General features: G+C 59.8%; 8 protein-coding genes across 8 annotated transcripts; 6 read left to right on the plus strand and 2 right to left on the minus strand.

Annotated features, from left to right (window-relative positions):
- Window positions 1-513: 513 nt before the first annotated feature.
- Window positions 514-3,005, plus strand: PLICBS_000348 (uncharacterized protein; the record flags this gene model as incomplete). The annotated part of the gene is made up of 3 exons (XM_018318665.2): window positions 514-535; window positions 618-2,845; window positions 2,913-3,005. The coding sequence occupies 3 exons, from the start codon at window positions 514-516 to the stop codon at window positions 3,003-3,005; spliced, it is 2,343 nt and encodes a 780-aa protein (XP_018184190.2).
- Window positions 3,006-4,179: 1,174 nt separating this feature from the next.
- On the plus strand, window positions 4,180-5,241 carry PLICBS_000349 (uncharacterized protein; the record flags this gene model as incomplete). The annotated part of the gene is made up of 1 exon (XM_018318664.2): window positions 4,180-5,241. The coding sequence occupies one exon, from the start codon at window positions 4,180-4,182 to the stop codon at window positions 5,239-5,241; it is 1,062 nt and encodes a 353-aa protein (XP_018184189.2).
- A 2,097-nt stretch (window positions 5,242-7,338) lies between these two features.
- On the plus strand, window positions 7,339-9,480 carry PLICBS_000350 (uncharacterized protein; the record flags this gene model as incomplete). Its single annotated transcript, XM_018318662.1, has 2 exons — window positions 7,339-7,618; window positions 7,691-9,480. 2 exons carry the CDS (start codon window positions 7,339-7,341, stop codon window positions 9,478-9,480), a joined length of 2,070 nt encoding a protein of 689 aa, XP_018184187.1.
- Window positions 9,481-9,973: 493 nt separating this feature from the next.
- Window positions 9,974-11,269, plus strand: PLICBS_000351 (uncharacterized protein; the record flags this gene model as incomplete). The annotated part of the gene is made up of 1 exon (XM_018318661.2): window positions 9,974-11,269. The coding sequence occupies one exon, from the start codon at window positions 9,974-9,976 to the stop codon at window positions 11,267-11,269; it is 1,296 nt and encodes a 431-aa protein (XP_018184186.2).
- Window positions 11,270-11,570: 301 nt separating this feature from the next.
- PLICBS_000352 (uncharacterized protein) lies at window positions 11,571-12,341 on the plus strand (the record flags this gene model as incomplete). The annotated part of the gene is made up of 1 exon (XM_018318660.2): window positions 11,571-12,341. One exon carries the CDS (start codon window positions 11,571-11,573, stop codon window positions 12,339-12,341), a length of 771 nt encoding a protein of 256 aa, XP_018184185.2.
- Window positions 12,342-12,664: 323 nt separating this feature from the next.
- Window positions 12,665-14,121, minus strand: PLICBS_000353 (uncharacterized protein; the record flags this gene model as incomplete). Its single annotated transcript, XM_018318659.2, has 2 exons — window positions 12,665-13,926; window positions 14,004-14,121. 2 exons carry the CDS (start codon window positions 14,119-14,121, stop codon window positions 12,665-12,667), a joined length of 1,380 nt encoding a protein of 459 aa, XP_018184184.2.
- Window positions 14,122-19,059: 4,938 nt separating this feature from the next.
- On the minus strand, window positions 19,060-20,554 carry PLICBS_000354 (uncharacterized protein; the record flags this gene model as incomplete). The annotated part of the gene is made up of 4 exons (XM_018318657.2): window positions 19,060-19,957; window positions 20,012-20,187; window positions 20,239-20,349; window positions 20,408-20,554. 4 exons carry the CDS (start codon window positions 20,552-20,554, stop codon window positions 19,060-19,062), a joined length of 1,332 nt encoding a protein of 443 aa, XP_018184182.1.
- A 4,253-nt stretch (window positions 20,555-24,807) lies between these two features.
- PLICBS_000355 (uncharacterized protein) lies at window positions 24,808-25,533 on the plus strand (the record flags this gene model as incomplete). The annotated part of the gene is made up of 1 exon (XM_018318655.2): window positions 24,808-25,533. The coding sequence occupies one exon, from the start codon at window positions 24,808-24,810 to the stop codon at window positions 25,531-25,533; it is 726 nt and encodes a 241-aa protein (XP_018184180.2).
- Between the last annotated feature and the right edge of the window lie 64 nt (window positions 25,534-25,597).

Genomic DNA, 25,597 nt, shown 5'->3' on the forward strand with positions numbered 1-25,597 from the left:
GCCGGAGGATGAAAAACCGCCCGGCTGCCGGAGAAACTTTGTTGCGGAGCTGCACCAAGCCGTGCTGTTGGTACTTGCAGTTGGCGGCGCGTCACCCGCACGCGACAAGTCACCCGCACCGAAAAAAAGTTGCCCACCTCCATCACCTCAGGCTACGACCCAGCAAGCGGACCCTCCAACGACAGGCAGCTCCACCACTAGAAGCGGCTCCAACAGCGGCCTCGCAGGTGGGAGGCAGTTTCACGAGAAACACAACCTCCAACACCGCGGTGCGAAAACTCGCATTCTGCACACCCACCCGCCTCTTTGCACACTGCGCACGTGTCCATCGCTTCCCCGGTCGTCTGCGAAAGCTGCACATCACTTGTTGATTGGTCATTCGGCGCGGCTCGAGGCTCTCTGGCGAGAGGAAACGGCAGGCGTGCGGAGCTCGTCGTTGCGTCGCGAGGCTCCGAGAGGATCTGATCGAGGCTTGCCAAACAACTCCTCGACTGCGACGACGACCTAGGCGACATGTCTTACAACCAATATCCAGGTATGTTTGCCTGCTGACCTTACTATTCCGGGAGGGAAAACAAACTCGCGAAACAGCTTGCTAACCACCCACCTCTCCCCAGGAAACCCGTACGGCGCGCCGCCTCCCGGTTATGGTGGCTACGGCGCACCGCCTCCCGGCATGGGAGCTCCTCCCGGCGGTCTCGGTACTGATGCACCCTCCTCCCCAGAATCCTATACCGTCGCTCGCAGCGACGACGAGATGAGCATCGATTCTAACACTCTCCTCCCCTCAGGCCCACCACCTGGCATGGGCTTGGCGGCACCAGGTATGGCTCCTCCCCCAGGCATGGGTGGAACGCCGCCCGGTGTCCAGGGCTTCAACGCGCCTTCGACGTCGAGCCGCCCCGGCGGCCTCCCCGCGAGCTTCCAGCCCCCGGCGAACATGCCCAACATCAACTTCAACGCGCCTGTCATTCGACTCGGCACGGGTGCGCCCAGCGGGCGAGGTGACGGACCGTCGACATCCTCAGGTGGTCGCCCGGGACTGGGCAGCGATAGCCGCGGCGAACCGGGCAGAGATCGAGTTGGACGAGACAGGGAGCAGCCCCAGATACTGATCCCGCCGACCCCCGACGAGAAGCTACGATCGCTTGTCCTCTACCAGATCCCCGAGTCGCTCACCAGAGAGGAAGATGTCAGGAACCTGTGCAGCGCAGTCGGTAGACTGCTCTCGTGGGATATTTCGACAAGTCTCTGGCCCCGCCATAAAGACAAGAAATTTGGGTTCGCACTCTTCGACGACGAGGACGCAATCTCGATCGCGCTCAAGCTTTTCAAAGAAGAAACCTTTGAGGTTCCGGTAAAGCGACAGCCCGGCGTTGCTGAGCCGCCCAAGGACGACGACAACTACGAGGGCATCGAGAAGACCAGACTCCTGGTCAATGTCGACGAGGTGATTGCGGAGCATCAAGAGTCCTTGGCAGAGTCGCAGGCCGGCGACCCAGACTTTCAGGCTCGGCTGGACGCCGCACGCCGTGCCGTCAAGCAGGTCCAGCGCGAGCTCTTCTACCCCCCTCTCAGCACCCGAACCGACGCGACCAACGACACGCCCATGGGCAACACGGACGCACCCTCAAATGTGGAAGTTGTGAACATCTCGATAGCTCAAGAGGACGAGCTGGCCGACATCCCTGCTGAGATGCGAGAGGTTGTGGCGAAGGAAATCGCAGCGTTCCGTGAGCGCAGCAACCAACGCGACATGGAGAGACTACGGCGAGAGGAGGAGATTGCCGGACGGCACCAGCGTCAGAACGACACGTCGGCCAATAACATTCCGGTCGGCCCTCGAGGTGGCGCTGTGTCAAGCGCTCCAACGGGCCCCAAGGGCCAGAACGGAACCGATCGCGGCATCTCGTTTGTTAATGGCAGTGGTGCGCATCACGAGAGCGAAAACGAAGACACGGATGCGAGCGACAATGAATTGGAGCGCAGACGCATCCAGAGACGAGAGGACGAGGACCACAAGAAGTACCTCGAAATGGAACGCAAGTGGCTGAAGCGAGAGCGTATCCGCCAGCAGGCGCTGGAGCGCGAGCAGGAGCGAGAGAGACAGGAGGCTGAGCTCAGCAAGCGGCGCCGGGACGAGCAATTTGCGCGAGAAAAGGCATGGGACGACGACGTCGAGGCCGCACGCAAGACGCACCCGTACTACCGCGACCGCGCCGAGTGGGAACGAAAGCGCGCCATCGATCGCGCCATCGAGGAGGCAGCCGACGACGCAGACCGCCGAGAGGAGGAAGAGGAGAAGCGTCGGGAACAGGAGCAGCTCGAGAGAGCACGCGGACAAGCCGACTCTTTCCTCGACCAGCAAGACCGAGAGATGAGCCAGCGCCCGGCCGCTGCCGCACCGGCTCCGGCACCCTTCAAGCTGTCCTTGGGAGCAGCCGCCCAGCGAGCCCAGGCATCTCGCGCGGTGCCCCAGCGACGCACCATTGCCGAAGTGGAGAATCTCCTGGACGACGAGGACAACGAGCCGGTGGCGAAGCGGCCGCTGATTCCTCTGCAGATGGAGCCTCTGTCGTCGGGTGCTGGCATGACGGAGGAGGAGATATCTCAGGCAGTCAGATCGCTGGCACAGGAGATTCCGACGGACAAGGATGGCCTCTGGGACTGGGAGGTAAAGTGGGAGTACATGGACGAGGGCATCATTCGCGACCGCCTCCGTCCGTTTGTGGAGAAGAAGATTGTCGAGTATCTCGGTGTGCAGGAGGAGATGCTGGTGGAGACGGTGGAGGAGCACATTCGCAAGCGCGGGACCGCGGCCGGGTTGGTCGAAGAGCTCGAAGGGGTAAGCCTCCCTATCCCTTTGGAGGTGTCAATGTGTGAGTGAGTACCATGGCTAACGTCGCGTGTAGGCTCTGGACGAGGAGGCCGAGGACCTGGTCAAGAAGCTCTGGCGAATGGTGATTTTCTTCACCGAATGCGAGAAGCGTGGGCTGCCTGCGTAGACGCACTCCTAGTGCTCTACGCCGAGCTGCTACAAGCAGCAGGTGCGATGCCGTTGCGGCTTCGCCATTTACAAGACGAGATGACGAGCAGAGTGAGACGATACGATTTGACGGAGAGGTCCTTTTCGATACCATTTTGAAGTCTGGACATTTCCGCCCTCGAGACGACGGTTCTGGTTGCTGGCGAGATATGAGGCCCTGGTGCCGTCACTCACACCGTTGTACCTGCAGATGGGCATACAATCTGACATTGACATGGGTGGAATTGAGCACATCACACATGGACTAGGTGGCCGAGATGGGCACCGGGAGTGCCACGATGACCTGCATTTCAGTCGCCGTGTCTGGAGGGACCAGACTCTTGCATTGGGGTGTTCCAAGAGGGAACTGTTCATGTACAAACACTTGTTTCTTATTTTTCGCCGACGACCTCGTTGGAGACCTGCAGCCACTGGATTGACTGGCGGCTGTACGGCCTAGTCATTTTACCCTTCAAGAAGGGAACCGAAGGGGCTACGCGAGGACGAGACGACGACTTGGGCCGTGGACTCGACTGTGCGGGCGTTTGGAGGGCCGATGGGCGTACGGGCGGCATTCGCGCATGACCACATTGATGTACGGAGTAGGGAATACAAAACCGTGTATTACTGTGCACCATTCGATTCGCGCGTGTGTGTTGGGAATATGTAGAGGCGGCATTGGGGGCCGAGGAGCAGAGCGCGACCGGAGTTGTGTTTGTTGGACGACGAAGACGACGACTGATAATAGCTGCTAGGCCCTCAGCTCGTCGACAGTCCGAGGCGCGCGGCGGCCGGTTCCTGGGGCCGAGGTGGAGGTGCCGAGGTTCCCCAACCCAACAGCCGCCGCCTCCCCCGCGCGGGCGGACGCCCAGACCTCCACTTCTCGGGGTGGTTTTCCCCAGATTCCCGCCATGACTTCCTCCGACCGTGAGCTTGAGCCCGACACCTTCCAAAAGCTGCGGCATTGAGAGCTTTGAATAGGATATTTGATTCGGAGGAAGCTGTACGACGGCAATCGTATCGGCGCAGCTCTATTTTGCCACGATATATACAGCTGGAGCCTGGCAGGTCACACACTCTCACCTTACACCCGCGTCACATCACCACCTCAAGCTACAAAGTCGCCGCCACAACAGCAGCCCACACATACCACAATGAACGTCGACAAGAAGGGCCTCTACAACCTGGTCGGCGGGCCGCAGTCCGACACCTCCGCTGCGCCCGGCACGCCGACCTTCCACAGCGCGCCGCCCCCCGTGCCAGACACGCTCATCGCCTTCCCACGGCCGCACGTGCTCCTCGTGACGCTCAACCGGCCCGCGCACCTCAACGCCGTGACGCGCGCGCAGCACGCCGCCCTGCACCAGCTCTGGACGTGGTTCGACGCCGAGCCGTGGCTGCGCTGCGCCGTGGTGACGGGCGGCGGCGGCGCGCGCGCCTTCTCCGCCGGCGCGGACCTCAAGGAGTGGGACGGGCAGAACGAGCGCGGGGAGCGCACCGCCGAGACGCGCGACGACGGCTGGGCGGAGGGCGGCTTCGGCGGGCTGAGCAACCGCCGCGGGAAGAAGCCGGTCCTGGCGGCCGTCAACGGGCTGTGCCTCGGCGGCGCCATGGAGATGGTGCTCAACGCGGATATGGTGCTGGCGCGGGAGGGCGCCACGTTTGGGCTGCCCGAGGTGAGGGTCGGGGTGGTGGCCGTGGCGGGGGCGCTGCCGCGGCTGGTGCGCACGGTGGGAAGGCAGAGGGCGGGCGAGATGGCCCTGCTGGGGAGGACGGACTATACGGCGGAAGAGATGAAGGAGTGGGGGATCGTGAACCGGGTGGTGAGGGCATCATCATCATCGTCAACTCCAGGATTGTGGTCGTCACCATCTTCCACCCGCGGGGCTTCCGCAAAGGCAGCCAAGAAGCTATCCAAGGAACAGCAGCAGAAGCAGAAGCAACAGCAAAAGGAGGCGGACCTCGCGGCCGCCAACGCCACCGTCGAGGAGGCCCTCCGCTGGGCGGCCACCATGGCGGCCGAGTGCAGCCCGGACTCGGTCATCGTGAGCCGCGAGGGCCTGCTGGGCGGGTGGGAGGCCGAGGACCCGCAGGCGAGCACGCGGAGGGTCGAGGCGGGCGTGTATCGGCGCATGGACGGGGGGGATAACATGCGCGAGGGGGTGCGTGCGTTTGTCGAGAAGAGGAAGCCCGCGTGGAAGGATAGTAAGCTGTAGGGGGTCGAGACTGCTCGCCGGTGATGATGGTGATGATGATGATGGTGATGGGGTGGTGTGAGGTGGACAGGCGAGGATAGGGCAGGACTCGCTCGGTGCCTGTATGTTTGTTCCTCCGTGATGGAAGCAGGCGGCGGCAGTTGGTCGTGTATTGTACTTCGTATCCAGGCTCGTGCGCGAAAATGAATTAGCATCAGGTTCAGGTACTTTGTGATAAGTTGCTCGACTTTGCGTCTGGGTAGGTTGTCAATCCAAGTACTTGCACGGAGTACATTTCGTACGCCTGTCCGACATGACCAAAAGGCGATGGCCTGCCGCGGCAGTGTGTTTCCTGGCGGTGCAAGAACAAACTTGCCAATTCAGTTTGGTACGCCTCAACGCCGTTGGTAGCGCTTGCCGCGCGGGACGGCCCGTATTAGTCGACGACTAACAAAAAACACCCGCGTCTCGAAGGAGCTCGGCATTCGGAAACCTACACGTTACACCTCACTTTTCAACACCCCCTCCTCGCCCGCTCGTTCGTCTACCATGAGCAGACACGCACACCGCATCAATATTCAAGACACCCGCTTTTCCCATGTGATTTTCTTTCCTGGCTCTTTCCCTGCACCGACGCCACACCTCACTCCAAGAAGCAAACACGGCGCACGATGGTCAGTCGATCCCCGGCCTACAATGCACATGCAGTGAAGCACACATATTGCTCTGTACAACATGCAGCGCTGTGCCGGGCGGGCAGACGCAAGCCGGCATGGCTGCAGGCGATGTGTCATGACCCGACGGGCCTGCTGCCCCTCCCCTCTCCGGTGGTTCTGGCCCACGATGGATCAACGGCCGTGTCTGAGCTGGAGATGGCTCATTGGCTGTTCTTCGCGATGCAGCATACGAAGTGTTACTGCAAAGGGTTCCCGTCATCAAAAACAGTGCCATCGTCGAGGGCGTCCCCCCAAGACCCCGGACTGCACCGTTTAATTACCGACTGAGCATGTCGCACTCGCACGCGTTGCAACGAACGGCAGGCCTTGGTTGAAGGGAGAGTGTCGCTCTCAACGATCCGGCTTGCCACGGTTCGACCAGATGAGCAAGCGACAACAGCTCAGCTCCCCGCTCGCAAAACCCCCAGTCCGTCCAGCTTTCTCTCTGAGCGATGCGCATCGGACATTTGGATGAGCGGACAAGCCCGCGTTTCTTTTTCCGCGCGCAGTGTGACGTGCCCGTTATGGACATGGCAGGGATGGCCCGCAGCGGCTGAGCAGCGACTCTTCATCGACGTCGCCTTGTTTGGGTTTGGTTCTCCCGGCCGCCCTCTCTGGTCCCCTCTCTGGTCGCCCGTTCTGAGACATGCGTTCGCCCCAAGTCCAGAGAAACTGCGGTGCGGGAGACAACATCCTCTCCTCGATTGGCCAATGCCGCCATAGCCCAAGCAGCCACCCCGGTCGGCTCTTGCATGCTGCATGCTGCCCGTTGCGGGAGAGGCGGTCCACAGCACTTGATAGCGGCAGTGATCATCAACTTCAGCCCGCGGGCCGCACGCCTCATTTGCCCTTTTCGAGGACGCCCGGCGGCAAGGGCCATTCCGCCCGCGATGCATCGTGGACCTTGTGCTCCGTTTTGAGCCTCGACGACCCACGAGCCGGGGCGCTGGAGATCATGAGGGACGGTCCGTTCTTCCTGTCGGATGATGCAGGCGGGAGCGGCCACGGGGTTGAAGCTACGCAGGCGGGCCGGCGCAACATAATGCAATGTCCATCGCCTCGTCCCGGTTACCCATACGTACATACATGTATGTACATACATACATACATATGTGTGCCCGTGGACTGGCCGAGACACAGCAGCTCCCCCTCCCGCCCTTCAACCCCGTCGTCCCGGCATTGCCCCTACTGGAACTCGTCGTTCAAGAGCGAGGTTGTCGCACCGCAGCCATCCCATCGCGGAATACCCGTTCTGTCAAGCTCGCACCTCCGAGGTTGCTCTTGTCCAACGCACCACAACAACAACAGCACAGCAGCACGGCATCTCAGCTGGTGTGAGGAGGAGACGCTGCGTCCGACGACTGCCGAAGGAGAGCGGCGCACTGGTATAACATAATAGGCCATGGCAGGCAGACTCCTGGACCCGAGCTCTGCGCTCGCGCGCGAGACTACACTCGTCGCCCCCTATCACGACGGTGGATCAGACTACCTCTCTGCCGGCGCCATGAGCCCCAAGACGGCACTGAGCACGGCGCGCGGCCGCGACAGGGGCCCGCGCAAGCTCATCCTCTGCTTCGACGGCACGGGCAACAAGTTTCACGGCGACGAGAGCGACAGCAACATCCTCAAGATCTTTCGCATGCTCGACCGCACCGCCGGAGACCAGTACCACTACTACCAGCGTGAGTCTACAGCCAAATCCCCGTCATGTCGCGGCATGTTTGCGTGCCCTTGTTAACGCCATATGTCGACAGCTGGTATCGGCACTTATGTCGTGTCCGACTCGCTCTCGCACTCGGGCCTGCGCGCCCGCGTCAAGTCCTGGTACCAAAAGGCCAAGGACTCGGCCGTCGGGTCGTCTTTCGACCAGCACGTCGTCGGTGGGTACCGCTTCCTCATGCGCTTCTACAACCCGGGCGACGAGATCTACATGTTTGGCTTCAGCCGCGGCGCCTACATCGCGCGCTTCCTCGCCGAGATGCTCGATCACATCGGCCTGCTGTCGCACGGCAACGAGGAGATGGTCAAATTTGCGTGGAAAGCCTTTGCGCAGTGGCAGGCCCGGCGGCCCTCGTCGGGGCCCGAGCACGACTCGTCAGAAGAGGAGCAGGAGGAGCGCGAGGAGACCGAGGCGGACAGGCAGGCCCACAAGATGCACGAGTTCATGAAGGGCTTCCGCGAGACGTTTTCGCGGCCCGTGGGCAGGATCCGCTTCCTGGGTCTCTTCGACACGGTCAACTCGGTGCCGCAGTTTGAGAATGCGTGGATGCAACGGAGCAAGTTTCCATACACAGCCCGCAGCAGCGCCAAGGTGATCCGTCACGCCGTGAGCATCGACGAGCGACGGGCCAAGTTCCGCCAGGACCTCATGTACCAGAAGCATCCGAGCTCCAAGAAGCCCCGTCACCATCACCATCACCTTCACATGGACCAGTTCCTGGATCCGTTTCGAAGGAGCATGGATGCGCATCGACCAGGGTCGTCTCATAGGCCGCAGACGGCCTCGACGGCTGCAAAGTCGGGTGCCGAGCCGGCGACGACAGAGAAGCCCGACGCGGGGCGCGAGAGACAAGCAAGCACAGCGTTCCTCACGCCCAACCAAGACGCTGAGCGCCGCAACGTGCGACAGAGGAGGCAGTCGATGGTGCAAGCCCGCTACGCGCCATATCGGCCCCGATCGCGGTCCCGCCAGCGGGGGCCTGACGCCGACGCCCAGTCGTGCGCATCCGGCGCGCCTTCCGAGGATGAGTGCGAGGAAGACGAGCAGAGCAAGGACATTGACGAGGTGTGGTTTGCAGGCGGCCATGGCGACATTGGTGGCGGCTGGGAGGCCCTCGACGAGCGCAAGAGCGCCAGCCACGTGCCTCTGGCGTGGATGGTGCGAGAGGCCATGAAGGCCGGGCTGCCGTTTGACATGGAAAAGGTAGCCGAGATGGGATGCATGTGCGACAGCTTCGTCAACCACTACGGGCCGCAGGCTGGGAAGCGGACTCGCGTGAAGAATCCGGACATTCGCGTCCAGGACGAGACCAACGGCGTCAAAGACGGAATGCCAGCGAGCCCAGACATCACCAACGGCAAGGACCGCGCGCCGGATGAGCCAGACGAGACGATGCCGCGGTCGACGTTCCACGAGCTGATGCACAAGGCGCACACGTCGCGCATCCACGACTCGCTCGTCTACGGCGACGGGCTAGGCACCATCGCGGTGACGGCCTGGAACTTTATGGAGTGGCTGCCGTTCCGGCGCATGGACCTGCAGGGCGACGGCTCGTGGAAGCCGATCCGCTGGCCGCTGCCGCGCGGCGAGGTGCGCGACATTCCGTCCAACGTGCGCGTCCACGGGAGCGTCATTCGTAGGCTGAAAGAGGACGAGACCTACCGGCCGGGGAACCTCATCATCGGCGGCGGTGGGAGGGGCGTGAGGCGCGCGCCGCGTGAGTTGGGCATCGGCGAGTGGAAGTGTGTTGCCGAGCACGGAGACCCGATTGGCGAGATTTGGATGAGGAAGCACAAGCACGAGAAGGGAACCAATGGCCACTGAGACTGTACTTTTGCTGGAGACTGTGATGATTTGTATCTCTTAATACTGATGAATTGCACGAGATCATGTTGTAAGCTGTGGCAGTAGTGCTGCAGCACGATGTTGATGCCGTGTTCCACTTAACAGCTGAGGCTTCGAGGAGGAGGCAATGCCAGGCCATAGGCGACATGATCAATAGGGCAGTCCTTGGAATGAGAAAACATTATAGCAACGGTTCTCGTTTCAGAGGTCGTGCAGTTTATTGTGATGAATGACGGGGCAAAAAGTCGGAGACCCGGAGCAGTGGTATTGTGGGTGATAGTTACCAGTGGGCCGTCACGTGCGGCCCAGCTTTGAGCTCCCTGAAACAAAACGTCACCTCGACGCTGCCTTTCCATCTCCGTTCAACACAGCATCATCTGGGTCGCCAATGGCCGAAACGACCCGCCGGTAGCGCCCCCCGAAGCTCTCGCACGAGCGAGACCTACCTGCCCTGCCCTGCCCGCCCACGAAAATGCCCATCCCGTTCATCTTCTACGTCATCGAGCACGGCCCGCCCGACTGGCTCCGCGACAACCGCTGGGCCATCTTCTACACGACGCTGACGCTCACCGTCCTCTACACGCTCAAGCGCTGGACGGCCGGCCGGTCCAACACCTCGGAGCGCCCCCTCCATGGCAAGGTGGTGATCTTCACGGGCGGCACCTCGGGCGTCGGGGCGCAGGCCGCGCTGGAGCTCGCCGCCCGGGGCGCCCAGCTCGTCCTCCTCACGCACTCGCCCGCGTCGGACCCCTTCCTCGTCGAGTACATACAGGACCTGCGCGACAAGACGGGCAACCAGTTGGTCTACGCTGAGCAGGTGGACCTCTCGAGCCTGCATAGCATCCGCAAGTTTGCGACAAAGTGGATCGACAATGCGCCGCCGCGACGCCTCGACATGATTGTGCTCTGCGCGGCGACGCTGACGCCCCCGGGGGGCAGGCGGCGGGAGACGGAGGAGGGCATCGAGGAGACGTGGATGGTCAACTTCCTGGCGAATTTCCACCTGCTGGGCATACTGAGCCCGGCCATCAAGGCGCAGCAGTTTGACCGCGACGTGCGCATCATCGTCGCCACGTGCTCCTCGTACATCGGCTCGCCGTCGCTCAAGGAGGCCCTCAGCAAGAGCACCTGGTCCCCCGGCAAGGCCTACGCGCGGAGCAAGATGGCGCTCAACGTCTTCGGCCAGGCCTTCCAGAAGCACCTCGACTCGTACAAGCGGCCCGACCAGCTGCCCATGAACGCGCGCGTCATCATGGTCGACCCGGGCCTGAGCCGCACGCCCGGCACCCGGCGCTGGCTCACCCGCGGCTCGCTCGCCGGCCTCGCCCTCTACCTCGTCGGCTACCTGGTGCCGTGGTTCCTGCTCAAGTCGCCGTACCAGGCCGCGCAGTCGATCCTCTACGCCGCCATGGACGGCGAGCTGGGCCGCGGCCCCGGCGGCAAGCTCGTCAAGGAGTGCATGGAGGTGGACTATGCGCGCGCCGAGGTCAGGGACGACGAGGTCGCCAAGATGCTGTGGCAGGAGAGCGACGCGCTCATCGAGCGCGTGGAAAAGGCGCAGGCGAAGAAGCGCGCCGTTCAAAAGGCGGAAAAGGACAAGCAAGAGCAGGAGGACGAGGAGCGTCGCAAGGCCGAGGAGCTGGGCGGGCTCGTCGACGCCATTAAAAAGGGCAAAGAGAGGGAAAAGCAGGCCAAGAAACAAAAGGGCGCCACGAAGACGAAGGCCAAAGGCGGCAAAGCAGCCTCATCACCGTCACCATCATCATAGACACAATAGACTTTCTGAACAGATATTTGCCGGGACGTTCAGCAGGTTTGTTCTGACTGCACGCGATTCATGCAGGTTTTGCGGCGCAGATTCACAGCACGACGACAAAGGTGTTTGAACAGGCTTGGCCGTCCGTTTGTTCCCTTCAGGGCGGGACCGCCGCTCAAAGCAATGTTTCTTTTCTCTACTATCCCTATAAGATGCAAAAGCACCACGAGACTTTTGACGGCTCAATAGTTCTGCGGCCACGGACACTCTCTCCGTTCATCTATTGGAGTAGCCATCGCCACTGCTTTTCATCATGCCTCCCAAAACACCAAGGCCAACTCCCAGTAGCCGACGTCGAGACAGCTCACCTTGGGATTCCAGTCCCATTTGCAAGTATGCGTTGCCCACGGCGAACGTCCAGGAACTGAAGCGGGAACTAAAGTACCGCCCGCTCTCCACCGACTTCTGGATCCCCATCCCGTCGCGGGCCATCATTACCGCGTTCCTTAACGCCACGCCCGTACCGCTAGTCCTCGAGCGCGACCAGGCGGTCAGGACGGAGCACAAGATGGCGGGGCTGATTCACGGGGTCCTGCTTCGGCACTTTCTTATCCGGCAGCTGCGAGTCATGCTCTACGACGACGATGGCGGCGACGTTAAAGGAGGGGGCGCAGCTGTGGCGCAGCGGAGGCGAGGAAGTGGAAGACGACAACAAGCAGACGCGGAGGAGAGTCCACGGCGCCGCCGCCGCAGCCGGTGCAAGGCGGTCATAGCCCTGCTGAAAAGGGATGTGCGCGACCTCGAGGTCGAGTATATCTTCCACTGGTTCGACTTGCGGAGCGCGGAATACATGACGAGGTTAAAGGCAGAGGTTGAAGAGGGCTGGGAGCGGCATGCTGGACCTGGGGCAGGGATGTGGACGATGCGGAGTGCCGCGCCGGTGGTGAAGCGCAAGGACTTGATAGGGGCGTGGGCACCCGCGGCGGATCAAACGGCACCCACGGCGGATCAAGCGGCACCCACGGCGGATCAAGGCGCGGGTACCCGCGCCCTAATCACATCCCGTGCAGCGCAAATAGGATGAATAACGCCCAGAGGAGGCGGGTTTGATTTTATGGGCGACGACTCGAACGTGGCCTGGCATGGCGGTGGATATCTCTGTGACCATGGTGTCGTGACGTGGTGCTCCCACCATTCCCATTCCCCTTTGAGACGCCGAGGCAGGGCCTGTAGGCCCAAGGATCGGACAGCTCGAATCGACGTCGAAGTCTGGGCCGTCTCTCGCGGGCCGTGACGAGTATCAGAAGGGCTTGGCCTCCTCCAGAGTTTCAGACCAACAGACACAAAGTATGTCCGTGTACTGTAGTCACGGGCTGCCATAGTCGGCCTCTTCCGCCGATTTCATCTTCATCGATACTGCCCCGGGTCTGGGTGATCCTCGCCGTGCTCCTGGGCCTTCATGCCGCTGGACGCGTCTGTGTAGGAGCTCCACCACTTGGTGTAAGCAGAGCCGGCGCCTGGTGTCCGCGAGCCGGCGGCATCGCTCGTCGTCCCACTGTCAAAGTCGAACAGGCTTTCGATGGCCGAGAACGGATCCGCGCTGGGAGATGCTGCCGCTGGCGACCAGCTCATGCGCGCGAGCGAGGGGTACTGCGCCAGCAGCGCGGCGGGAAGGGGCGCCATGCTCGTCCAGCTCGCCGTCGTCTGGTGATCTAGCGAGGGCCATGTCATGCCGCCGTCTAGATCCATGGGCGATGCTGCCGCCGTGCTTCCAAAGTGCTGCTGCTGCGGTGCCCCGTATCCCATCGGCAGATGCTGCGTCAGTGATGTCGTTCTCGTCGGCGTCATCATTGCTGTCGCTGACAGGGTGGGGACTTGTAGCGGCGGTAGTTGCTGTATGACTCCCCGCTGCTGCTGCTGCTGCTGCTGCTGTTGTTGCTGCTGCTGTTGGTGCTGCTGCTGTTGTTGCTGTTGCCTCATCTCCTGGTCAAACAGGGGCCGGACACACTCGCTGCCCATGTCAGAGCGGAGGTGACGCGCCAGGCCGTCGACACGCGAGAAGGCGCGGCCGCATCCCCATTGTCCCCCGATGTCGAGATCACCGCGGCAGATAAACTGCTTTTCGCCAAGATGGAGGCGCTCATGGCGCTTGCGGTCGTGTTGGCGCGCAAAGGCTTTGCCGCAGACGGAGCACTCGAAGGGGCGCTCGTTGTTGTGCGTGCGCAGGTGCGAGCGCAAGTTGTAGGAACGGGTGAAGCGCTTGGAGCACAGCGGGCAGGTCAGGTTTGCGGGATACTTTTGCTTGGTATTAGTATTAGTAGTCGTAGTAGAGGCACCGGCAGTCGTCGTGTTCTTGCTGTTAGTGGCGGCGGCGCTGCCGCTGCCACTCCCGCTCCCGCTTCCGCTCTGCAGTCGCGGGCCGGCACGGGAGGCCTCCAGGGCCGATGACGACGACGCGGCAGGGCCAGGATGGCGTGCCGGCACCCCGCGTTGGCTCAAGGATGTCGAAGATGCCGGGCTGATGTGCAGTCGGTCAAACAGACTTAGAGACCGTGATGGGGGTGTGAGATCGGAGCTGTCGGCTCGCGAGAGTCTTGGCACTTGGGCTTGGGCCGTGGAGTCAGGGGGGGACGGTTCGGCAACGCTGCCGACGCGAGAGTTGGACTGGGCTGCATAGGGCTGTCAAACGACTGTTCTTATTTTGACGTTGGACGAGAGAGGAGTGGGAGGGAGGCACTACATGAACAAGAAGGGAGGGGGGTCAAGCTCAGGTTGCTGCTGCCGCCAAAGTCTGGCTCTTCGTGATGCGGCAGGAGCTCCCGCGTGTGGAGCGAGAGCGAGGAGGAGGGGGACTCGTCGTCCATTGGCGTTGGATTCGGCGGCGGTAGCGGTAGTCGGCGTCACATCTCCACGGCATCGGGGCCAACATGTCTGTCTTGGAGTGCTGAGCGGGCTCGCGCGTCGTCTGAGCACATGCATCGGAGGGAGGCAGGAGTCGCGTGCTCGAGCTCGGGGACTCGTTGTTGGGACGGCCCATGGGATCGTTGATTTCAAGTAGTAGCAGACACGACCACGAATGACGAAACGAAACTCGCCGGGGGGAAACATCAAACGCTCCAAAGGGGGGTCAACTATGGATTCTTCTCTCGCTGCCGCCCACCTAAGCCACCCCGGACATTCGGACAGTCCCGCCTCCAGGTACCGCCACGTCCCAGACCACCGGTGACTTTTTTTTTCTCTCTCCCTCACCATCGATGGGGCTGGCTCAGGCGTCTCCTGTGCTGCGCTTCACTGCCCTCGGCGTGACAAAAGGCCTGTGGTTGTGGCTTGCCCTGCGGGCTGCGCCATGCACATCACTGCCCGGCGCGGTCCTCCCTCCAACACACACCAGACACGCTGCGTGCTCCATGCCGCTTTTCCCGAGCTATGATGCCTTTTCCCCCATCCTCCCCCGTTTCCTGCTGTCATGTCGAGAGCCAAACTCGTGCGGCGTCGTGCCACGAGCGAGCACGACATCGACTTCTCTCGCCATCGGCCTCAAAGCGGCCGGACTTGGTGCGGGCAAAGCAGCCGCCGCGCTTCCGCGAACGGGTTTCGACGGGAATTTGGGCCTTCTTCGGTGACAGTTCCGCACTTTGAGAGCTCTTTCAATCGCCATTGTTGGGTGACTGACAGCATGACCCCATTACCCACCGACGCCAGAGGCCCAGTGGCCGATGCAACTCCCGGGGGGGAGGAAACATGGAGCGGAGGGGGAAACTCGAGGCAATACGACGTATAAGCCACGCTCCACGCGGCCACCGTTTTCCCAAAAGGGGCAGCGCCGGTCGGAGCGATTGGACGCCACCGCCGTAGGGTGAAGGTTCGAGGCCTTTGGCCCGTGGGAGGTGCCCCATCGGCACTGAGTAATGTCCACAACGCGCATCATCAAGGTCCACGTGCTGGGGGGGGCTTCCAAGCGGGTGCCGCTCCGTAGCTACTAGAACATCAGATGTAGATTGATACGAACACGACAGGATCAGTCTCGTGAGTCAAAATAAGCATCTTGAGCCTCTTACTGTATGTGTGACTAGCATTGAATGGACGTCAAGTTTCAAGTCTAGTATTCGTTGCTTCCCGCTGTAGTCAGATGCCCTAAAAGGAGAACAACAACAACAGTGTCACATTTCGCGTTTGATTTACTACAGGGCGGTGTCAGGAGAGGCGGCCACCCCTGCCTGCTTCCAATGCCCTCCGACTGGACAGGAGCGTGACACCGCGGATCGCCATGCATTGACACGCGACTATTGCCAAGGAAGGGGGTTGTTATGGGATGCCATCGCGATAAACGAAACTAGTAGGCCGACGGGGATGAGCGCTGTGTGCACGAGGGCGACGAATTACGGCACGTTACCTTCACCTTGGGATTGATTCCGCCCCCCTTGGATCGTCCTGCAGGGATTGACGCTTCATTCCTCCCCCGTCCCCCTCTCGGCAAGAACACAAGGCAGCAGCCAAAAAGCCTATGCCACGCGCTCAGCCTCGTAATTGTGGAGAGGCGGGTCAAGTATCAAAGTCTCAAACGACTCATCCCCAGGCCCGCTCCCGAGCCAGAACGAATCAATAACACTGGGTGCCAGGCCGCGATGACCTCCTGAAAGGCGATGAATGGTAACCATGGACGCGGGAGAAACCTTCTCGCTCTTCTCACGGCTTCCCTCGGAGGTGCGACACGGAATATGGCGATGCGCTCTCTTGATGGCGGAATGGTCCCTTTCTAAAGCCGAGATTCGCAAAGGCCGCCGCCTCATGCTCAGGGGCAGAAGGCGAGATCAGTCCGTCAGTCAGGCATGTCACGAAGCCCGGCACGTTTCTCGGCTGGTCTACACCAGGGTTCCAGGCGTGGGATGGCTCAACACCGCCCGCCACTTGTTCTTCTTCCGCGACGCAAAGGCCCACGCCAAGCTAATGACACGCGTCGCGGATCGTCATGACCTCCTGCGTCACATTGAGCATATGGTTGTGAATCCTGGCGATTGGCCTCGCTTATGGGAGACGCTTGGTGTCGTCAAGGCCCACTGCACTGCATTACGCACGCTCGTCGTGGTCGCCCCTTGGTTTGTCCCGGACGCAACCACGGAGTACGATCCCGATGTCGACTGGGCAGCGCCATGGGAGGACTGGACTGAGGTGTTTTGCAAATCGTCGGCAGATGTCAACTCTCAGCCCCTACTAGATGCCATTGAATACGGGGCCGATACCAATACGAGGCGCCTGGCACAGTACCGGGATCGACTCGACCAAGCTGTCGAGCGGCTCCCGGACCCTCTCCCGAACCACATGAGACATATTGATAGTATCTTTTGGAGAACAAGAGAGGCATTGCAGAGACTGCAGCTTTTGGTGCGCGACTTTGGAGATGGCGGAGTCGCCCTCTACTTGCGGACGGTGGCGGAGCTGCGCCCTCCAACGGCTACGCCATGAATATGATTAGTTGCAAGGCTTTGGGCAAGGCTTTGATGAAACTAGTGCAAGCTACGCGCCGTCACAATTTGGCCGCCCCTTTTCCAGACCAGGTACATGTGAGCGTGGCGGCACAGGCCACGAGAGCAGCGAGGGTAACGAGGGCAGCGAGTGCAACGGGGGCAACGAGAAGCATTAAAGCGGCTGACCGGGTAAAGATACTAAAGAAGTAGTACGTATGTAGCCCTTCTACTCCAGCAACCTTCAAGAAACAGAGACTTTATGTCTTAAAATGAGCAGTCCCTCGTTGCTATATTTCGGTCAACGAGAATATTTAGAACCTACATGTGTATAAACCACGTTATCGTCCACCGCTGAGAATGGATGCGACAAGCCGGGCTCGCAATACTAAGTCCCCTGGCCATGACCTGGGGCTGGGCGTTTGCGACGGCTGCCACGGACTTGGGCGCTTCCTGCCCAGCAGCGTATCACTCTCCAGCGGCGACGAACCTCAAATTTGACTGGCTGTCGCATCTGCATGCGAACACGGGCGCTTCCAGTTAACAAATCTTGCTCCGCCAGGCAACAGTCACATCTTTGCAAGCCCGGAATCTTGCCTAGTGTGTTAAGCGCCCGCTACAAGTACAGGAGCTCGCAGCCAACATGCAGCTCAGAGAGAGGAACGCTGGGGGCGCGGTTGAGAAATACCTAAGTGCGCCTGGTGTCACTAATGTGACAGCACTGTGGGCAACCATTGGTGCTGATGGCCTACATTTCATAGCCACGGCCAGCAGCATTTACGCGTTGCACAGCGCTGGGCACCTGATGAAATGACCACAAGAGCTACGGTTGAATCGTCTCATCTCACCTTCTGGCTCTTATGAGCTTGGCCTACGCGGAGATAGAGTATTAGTGCGGCGGTACATGTAGTGACATGGACGCAAGAGGAACAGGAGGGATAGAAGGGACGAGGGCACGGGCATTGAGGATCTTCTTTAGAGATGCCACGGTAAGAATGAGCCAGCTCTAGTATAGATATGGGAGCGCTTAGTATTGAAGACTCAGTGATCAGTTGCTAGGAACATCCACCATGTCGGCATTGAATATGCAGTTGCTTGAGCTATGACTGTCCACTACTGGCCTCCTCCCGGCGTACCGAACGACTCGCCGTTAATATGTAATAAGGTTATCCGACTTGTCTATACCCCCGAGACTTGATGATTCAAGCACCAAGGCAAGGAGACGATCTCGCAGGGTTTCCAGGGGCTTATATAGAATGGTCACGGCTTGAATCGAAAGAGACTCTGGCGATGGCGGGGCGAAAGACGGATCATCAAACATGGTCATAAGCGTTGATGACACTTGTGTTGTGTATAAATGCATGAACTCAGTGTCATCGGAACTGTAAAGCAACTTAGGCTATGTGTCCCGCGTTAGCAGGTGAAACAAGACCTGGGAAGTTCAATGGTTGAAACATACCTTTACGCCGCTCGCCTGGGTCCTCGTTGTCGATTGTACAGTCCTCCATTGTTGCTGGGCAAGGGCAATCAGGAGTGCTGCCAAGTAAGGCTCGTACAGTGGCTCTGTGGACGCATATCGCCGCAGCTTGATGCGAGTCAAGGCCGTGACAGGTCTGTTGCGCCGAGTGCTAAAGCATGAGTTGACTATTCTCATTTCCCGGCTACAAACAATGCGGCCATGGTCGACATGGGCAGCCACCGGCGGCACTGGCATGCTGCTACCCACAAGGTCATTCCGCAGACAGTAATACGAACAACAGAGTACGACATTGCGATATCCTCCCAGTCTGAAAGCGAGGTTATAGCTACTCCGGACGCGGTCAGACACAAACTTAGACGCTTGTGCAGCTTTGCCGCGTACAAGTACTGCAGCGGGCCTTGCGCAGTGACGATCAGGCGCTGAATCGCATCCTCACGGTCGACGAAATCACCACGCAAGCGGTGCCCGAGCTTTTCCAGGCGGAGAGCATCATCGGGGAATCTGAGTCTCATGGCGTCGGGGGGCGCGGGCGAAACGTCCTGGAATGTGCATCGCAGCAGCTCGAGTTGCAACTTCGTCCACAAGATTGGCTCGACGAGGATTCGCGATCTGGGATGTCGGCGAGCTCTGTCATGGATGGATAGGGCTTCCAGGTTCGGGGACGCTGCTGTAGGCACTATCGAGGCGGCCGGCTTGGCTGGCGGTGCATCCATTTCGAAGGGATGAGTCGCAGCTGGTCATGGTCGCAACGCGGCCTGCGTTTCACGCGTTCGATGGCGAAGGGCTGAGTGGAATCATGTTGGGACTAGGCAACAGACAAGTGCCTGATGACTGAGTGAACCTGAATTCGCGATCTCCGGTCAGGATTTTGTTTGACCCGAGCGCTGAATGTCTAGCGCGGCCAACAGCTGCGGCTGTGTCTGGCAAGCGATCCATACTGTCCCAGAAGCAAGCAGCAGCTGCAGTCCGACGATGAGTCCGAGGTTCAGATGCACATACTCCCAGTCGAATATCTTCAGCACAATCGTTTCCAGCGGAGTCCGCCCAGGGGCCAGAACCTGTTCGTTGTACCGAGCGACGCTGGCAATGACGCCGATTGCAAACTGAGACAACAGTGTGGCCATGCCGACGGGGTCACCAGATTGCGGCATCCCGTAGAAGGACTCGAGCGGGTAGCTCTGAAACTGATCCTGGGACTTGCTGTCGTTCGTGATGGTGAAGGCCGCGCCATATCCCTGGAGCGCGATGCCCGCTGACGCCATGGTTGCCACGAGAGCGCTGACGTTGTGCTGCGGCAGCACAGCATTGGTGACTTGCTCGACGGAAACGTTGCACTGGTAGTACCAGGCGTCCGTCGCCGATGCCTCGAAAACGTTGACAGTGCTCCATCTGGTTGTCAGGTTTTGGTCCGAGTCGGTCATGTAGAGCGTCTGGTTCGGGCCGTTGAAGGTGGGAAGCCCAATCTCGGTTCTGTTGCCGTCATCGATGGTGATTGTGATGTTCCAGCCATCGCCGCCATTGATGACCCGCTGGCTGCGACAAGCCGCTGTAGAAGCCACGGAGCGGTTCGTCGCAACGCGGATCTCGGGCGAAGCTGTTCCCGGCGTGTCGTACGGCGCCGATTCATAGAAGACGTACGAGCAGCGGGTCGAGTTCCAGTCGGAAAACATGTTGGGTGTCTTGGAGCTGTCGATTGTGCCAGGACGGGGCACGTCCTCCATGGCGCCGAAGGCTAGGGTGTCGGCATATAGTCCGTGCCTGTTCCGCATCAGCATGCTTTGCCCTTATATCGGCTAGGAGAAAGCGTCTTACTTGTTGGCGGTATACCGCAGCAGACCAAGTCCGGGGTTAGTATTCTCGGAATATGCCATGGGCCGGAGCACAGACATATCGGGAATATATACCATCCCCGGAGCCGTGACCGCCATGTTCTCAGCAGGGTCGACGTTGTACGTCAAGCCGATCGTTGCGACAGCAATCTGGGCGGCCTGGAGCGAGGCTGTTAGAGCAGGACAGAGCGCGTTGGGGAGGGTTCGTACCAGGTTGATCGAAAGCCAGAACAGGACAAACAACCGCACGGTCAAGTCACGCGAAATCCATCCCAAATGTATCATACAGCTGAGATGCTCGCTTTTCAGGATGAGCTCGACCTATACGGCGTATTAGCATCGTCTCGTAAGCTCCCCCAGGCTGTGAACACTCTCTTACCTCTTTGGATGAGTACTGTCGTAGACTGAGGAGCCACCAACGGAGTTCGCGCACCATGCCTTTGAGCGAGCTGGCGGTGCTCAAACCCAATGCTATGGCCAGCCCCGTGATAACGACATTGAACTCCCGCTTCTTGCCGCTAACCATGGCAATTTTACTGGAATAAGCCCAGAGAACAAAGTAAATGGACGCAGCAAATGTGACAGTGACAAGCCATTTCGCGAGGGCTGTGTAGACAATCCGCCTGTGTCGCGTGCACCGCCCCAATTCAGGGGAAGCCAGCCCCGAATCATTGTGGTCGCAGCCCAGGGCATCCCGGGCGGCCGACTTCTCCATCCTCTCTCATTGACACGGACTCGATGCGAGGATTCGCCTTGTCGTTCATTCAGAGGTCAAAACCGACGTTCGACACGCACAACATGGAGGACGACGCAGGAAGAGATATTTTCGCAGTCAACGTTGAAAGGGGCCGTCGAGCCAGTGCGCGAGTAAGGAACGTTGAGCGTCTACCCTAGCGCCCGGCACCAGCTACAGCCAGGGGCTCGATACGATTTGGTGGCTACCCAGGTCAGTTTAGTCTAACGTCGTTGTGGACTGTCTCGGCGAATTTCGCGAACAAACCCACATGCAACTAGTGGCTCTCTCCACAAGGCTGAGCACAGCAGAGAACTCCACAGGATCTTCACAGCCATATGATCGGGCTTCCTGCCAGGCCAACTTCGGTCAACGACCGTTACACGAGTGGTCTAATGCTCTTTCGAGGCATATGATGCAATGGCTTCCTAGTTTCATTGTCCTGGCCATGCTCGTGCCTGGGTTAGGCACCGAAACGGACATGGAGGCTTGATCCGAGACTATGCCGTGGGGGCGGAGCACCGGAGGCTAACCAAGTATGGCACACGGATAGAGAGCGTGTTTTATCGTGAGTGATATCATGATTTGAATAATGCCGGCACTCATCAGGGTTCAGCATCCCTGCGCATACCAGGTCGGGCAGCGTGCATTGATAGGCCCATCACGGCCCAGGGTGACGGAAGAGACCAGACATTCGAGTTACATACCCCCTTCTAAATGTACGTGGCGGATTGCTCAGATAAATTCAGAGCCATTTCCAAATCGAAACAAGTGAATAGGCACAGTTGACCGTGGAGATCGAGTTCTATCAGCAAGTTGCATTACGGACTCTGTTGTCTGCAGCGGCAGTGGCATTGCCCGACGGCAGTTTCCATGTTGCGAAACTGGGTGTCGAGAATGTGGCGCGGTCGATCCCGAAAGAGGCAGGAGCGCACGCGTCAAACGTCAAAGCGGCCAATAGCTGTAGAAAGTGGCTTGCCTTTCAGGCTGGCCTCGCTTCTGTGAGTCACGGCAACGTTCAGGAACGCTGAACTTCTCCGACATTGTTAACTTTCTGGCACGCTTGGCCTGTCAATTCTGCAAGTCTTTCATCATAGAGACATCGTCGCACGACGCCATGTGTAGGTCATTCTTGCGTTGCATAAGGACGCGGTCCATGCCTGTGTAGAAGCGTGCAGCTAACTCTGCCACCTTGAAGTCCCGCGAACGGGTGGTGCCGCAGGGCTACCCAATGGAACGCTTTCTCTGACGGATTTGGATCAGTCTAGTCCTATACTTCAGTTCAAGAATTGGTTCTCCATCGCAAAAGACGAGGCTTGCATCGCAGATCCGGAGGTCTGCACGCTGTCGACTGCGCACCTCCCCTCTGGCCGCATATCTTCACGTGTCGTACAACTCAAGGGCATCAGTGACGAGGGCGAATTCGTCTTCTTCTCGAACTTTGGAACAAGTAGAAAAGCGATCGACTTAGCATCAAACGAGCACGTGGCCCTGGTTTTCTACTGGGGCGCCCTGCATCGACAGGTCCGAGTGGAGGGCAAGGGCAGGCTCTGCGATGACGATGAAAGGCAGCAGTACTTCTCCACGACTTTGAGACGCAGTAGGCTTTGCTCATGGGCCAGTCCTCAGAGCGCGGTACTGCAGCCGGACGGGCAAGTGCCAGAAGATGATGGGAGATCCCAGTTGGATGCTCGTGCTGCCGAGACAGAGAAGAGGTTCGAGGACGTAGATGACGTCCCCATGCCAAGTACCTGGGGCGTGTTGCGTGTCGTTCCTGGTCGAATAGAGTTTTGGCAGGGCAGGGGAGAGAGGCTCCACGACAGATTTGTGTATATACGAGAGGGTGAGGTTTGGAAGATCGAGAGACTCAGTCCGTAACGAGGCGGCGGCTGTCTTCAAGGAGTCGGCAATGCTCAACGGTCCGACTTCGCCGCCAAGCGATAATCGTCCGGGAACAGGATCGGTCGAATGCTGGCGAAACTGGCGGCTGAACGCCGTTGTGCCATGGCGGGCCTCCATCGGCTGTACAGGTAGTTTGTGCCCGATCAACTGACGTGAGCAGTTTGTGTTCCCTTTTCTCCGAGAACTTCATGGCTTGGTAAGCAGAGACAGCGACCTTCCTCGTCCCTTATTCTCGTGACTCCGGCATCTCCGATTGCAACACATGTGCAGCTTACCTACAGTACAGTACTTGGCAGGGGCCGCAAACTTGCGTCGCGCAACATGAACCACTCCTCTCCACGGCCGGAACTACCGCAAGGCATTGAGTGGAAACGGACGTGATATTGGGAGTTCTGGATGCAATTCGTAGCATCCACGGTGGTGTTAGCTGCAGAGATGCCTTGTCAAATGTGATAACGTGGAGAGAGCTGAAGCGCCTAGTCTTGATGTGGTAGCTGCAGGACTGAGGACGTCGCGTGCTCCGACGCGGACACACGGAAGCCTCCAGTCGCGTAAGGCGCGTAAAGTGTCAATCCAACCGTATAGGTGACTCTATGTACGCCCGCCCATTTTGCTGAGTTACAGTACAGCACAGTACAACGCAGATCGTCGGCTAAGACGGAGAAACTCCGCTCTACTCGTTCCTTAAGTCCGTGAAGAAAGCCCAGCCGGCGCTGAGACGACGGGCCGACTTGCTCGAATCGACGTCGGTTCTACCCGACCACCGATCGTCTGAGGCACAATCGCTGAAGAACGCCCGGGCTGCTCGGGGGCCATGTTGTACGATAGCCGCCTCGCAGAAGGTCGGCTCCTACCTCTGCGCTGCCGCTTACGGGATCCCGGTTTGCTTTTTGCGGGCGAAGCACGGGGCTCCCAGTCCCGACCAAGCCTCAAGTTGCCCTGACCGCGGCGACCGATGGAGCTGGGTGCCACGAGTCCTTGTGCAAGGGCAAGATAGGAAGGAGAAAACGTGGTCGGGGGCTGTCGGCGCCCCGACCTCGGCCGTACTGTTGGCTGAGTCGACGTCATGAAGCGCGGCCGCTGGTCACAGCTTCGACATGTAACCGCACCGTTGATCGTAGGAAGCAAGTGCTCCGTAAGCTAGCTGTGTGCGCTCTCAACCAACACTGTCTCGCTGCTGGCGGCGCCACTTCGGGAACGGACTGTGAAAGAGCTGCTCAGTAAGTCAGCAGCCAAGCCCTGAGTCTCCGTTCTTCGATCCGACGCGGCCGGGCGTACAGCGGCTCGCCGCCGGGGCCACAAGAACACGGACGATATCTGCTCCCGGGGCCTTCCGTGTACCCGATTCTTTTCTGCGGCATGCAGGTTCATGTCGTCGCGGGTACTCTGCAGTTGCGCTCAGGGGCAGGGCAGCACCCGGCGAAACCTCATCGTTTGGCGGGCGTAGCTCGGAAGGTTGGAACTAGTTGCAATGGTCGACTACGTTGACTGATGAAACGTTTGCTTTACCCCTCACGCCGCTGGAGGAGGAGCCTCTCAGAACTCGAAACGAATATGCCGGCTCTTCGGGTGGTAGCTCGCCTTAGAGTTGTGGTTACAAGCACCACAAAGATGCGCCTTCCGTGCAAACGTGGCCACGATGGCGTCCAGAGTCTCGGCGCTCCATCTGTAACGGGTTATGACGCCGGTTCAAACGGAGGTATCCGATTGCCTGGGCTTAGAGCTGTAGAGGTCAGATGCCAAGACGGCAGATGGAAGAGTTGGGCCGTTGAGAGTAGACCAATGAATCCGGCCGTCATCGCTGCCAGCTACATGGCTCGGCGCCGAAGGGGTCCTCCTTCGAATACCACCGGAGATGGCACACGGACACCCTTCATGGTAACAGTGCAGCCGCTCTCGGAGTTCTTCACCATTCTCCTCTTGCTCTCAACGGACAAGCCAAAGCTCTGCCTGTGCCATCGCAGCCTCAAACTCGAGAGAACGCCGGGTATAAAGAGGGACAAGACGACCTCGAGTTCAAGATCTTTCTTCTGGCCATCAGCAGCAAACAATCTCACAGATCTCTTGAGACACAAACACCTCTCCAGCAATCAATCGCTCTGGATCGACGACCATCTTCAGGTTTCAGCAACTCGACTCTCAAAATGTTCCAGAAACTCGCCATCGCCATCACCGGCCTCTCGGCCGCGGTCATGGGCCTGCCCACGCAGAGCATCACTGAGGCTCCCGCCAAGGACCTCGTCCGCCGCTTCGGTGACAGCTACACCAAGTACAACGGTGACGGCTCCATCGGCAACGGCTGGCCCGGCATGGACCGCTGGGGCTCGTACGACCAGCTCTGGAACGAGAACCTCAACGCCTTGCGCAACTCCTGCAACTGGAACGGCTGGGGCGCCAACAACTCCGAGGACGAGATCAACAACATCAACTGGGCCATCAACAAGGTCGCTGGCGACACTGGCCTCGACAAGCGCTTCATCCTCGTCATCATGATGCAGGAGAGCAAGGGCTGCGTCCGCGTGCCGACCACTAACAACGGCGTCCGCAACCCCGGCCTCATGCAGTCGCACAACGGCTCCGGCTCCTGCCAGGGCCAGAACCCCTGCCCTTGGCAGACGATTGAGCAGATGATCCGCGACGGTGCCGCCGGCACCTCCTCCGGCGACGGTCTTAAGCAGACCTACACCTGGGCCCGCGACTCGCTCGGTGGCGAGATGGCCCGCGCCTACTACGTCGCCGCTCGCAAGTACAACAGCGGCTCCGTCGACTGGGGAAACCTGAACAACGGCCTCGGCAGCACCGGCTGCTACGCCAGCGACGTCGCCAACCGCTTCACTGGCTGGTCCCTGGCCGGCACCTCTTGCTGGTAAGCGGCGAGATCATCGGCAAAGAAGAGCGACTTCGACTTTTTGTACATATGTGCTATGCCACTGT

This window comes from Purpureocillium lilacinum (assembly GCF_023168085.1).
Source record: "Purpureocillium lilacinum CBS 284.36 DNA, scaffold_1, whole genome shotgun sequence".
Taxonomy (NCBI): domain Eukaryota; kingdom Fungi; phylum Ascomycota; class Sordariomycetes; order Hypocreales; family Ophiocordycipitaceae; genus Purpureocillium; species Purpureocillium lilacinum.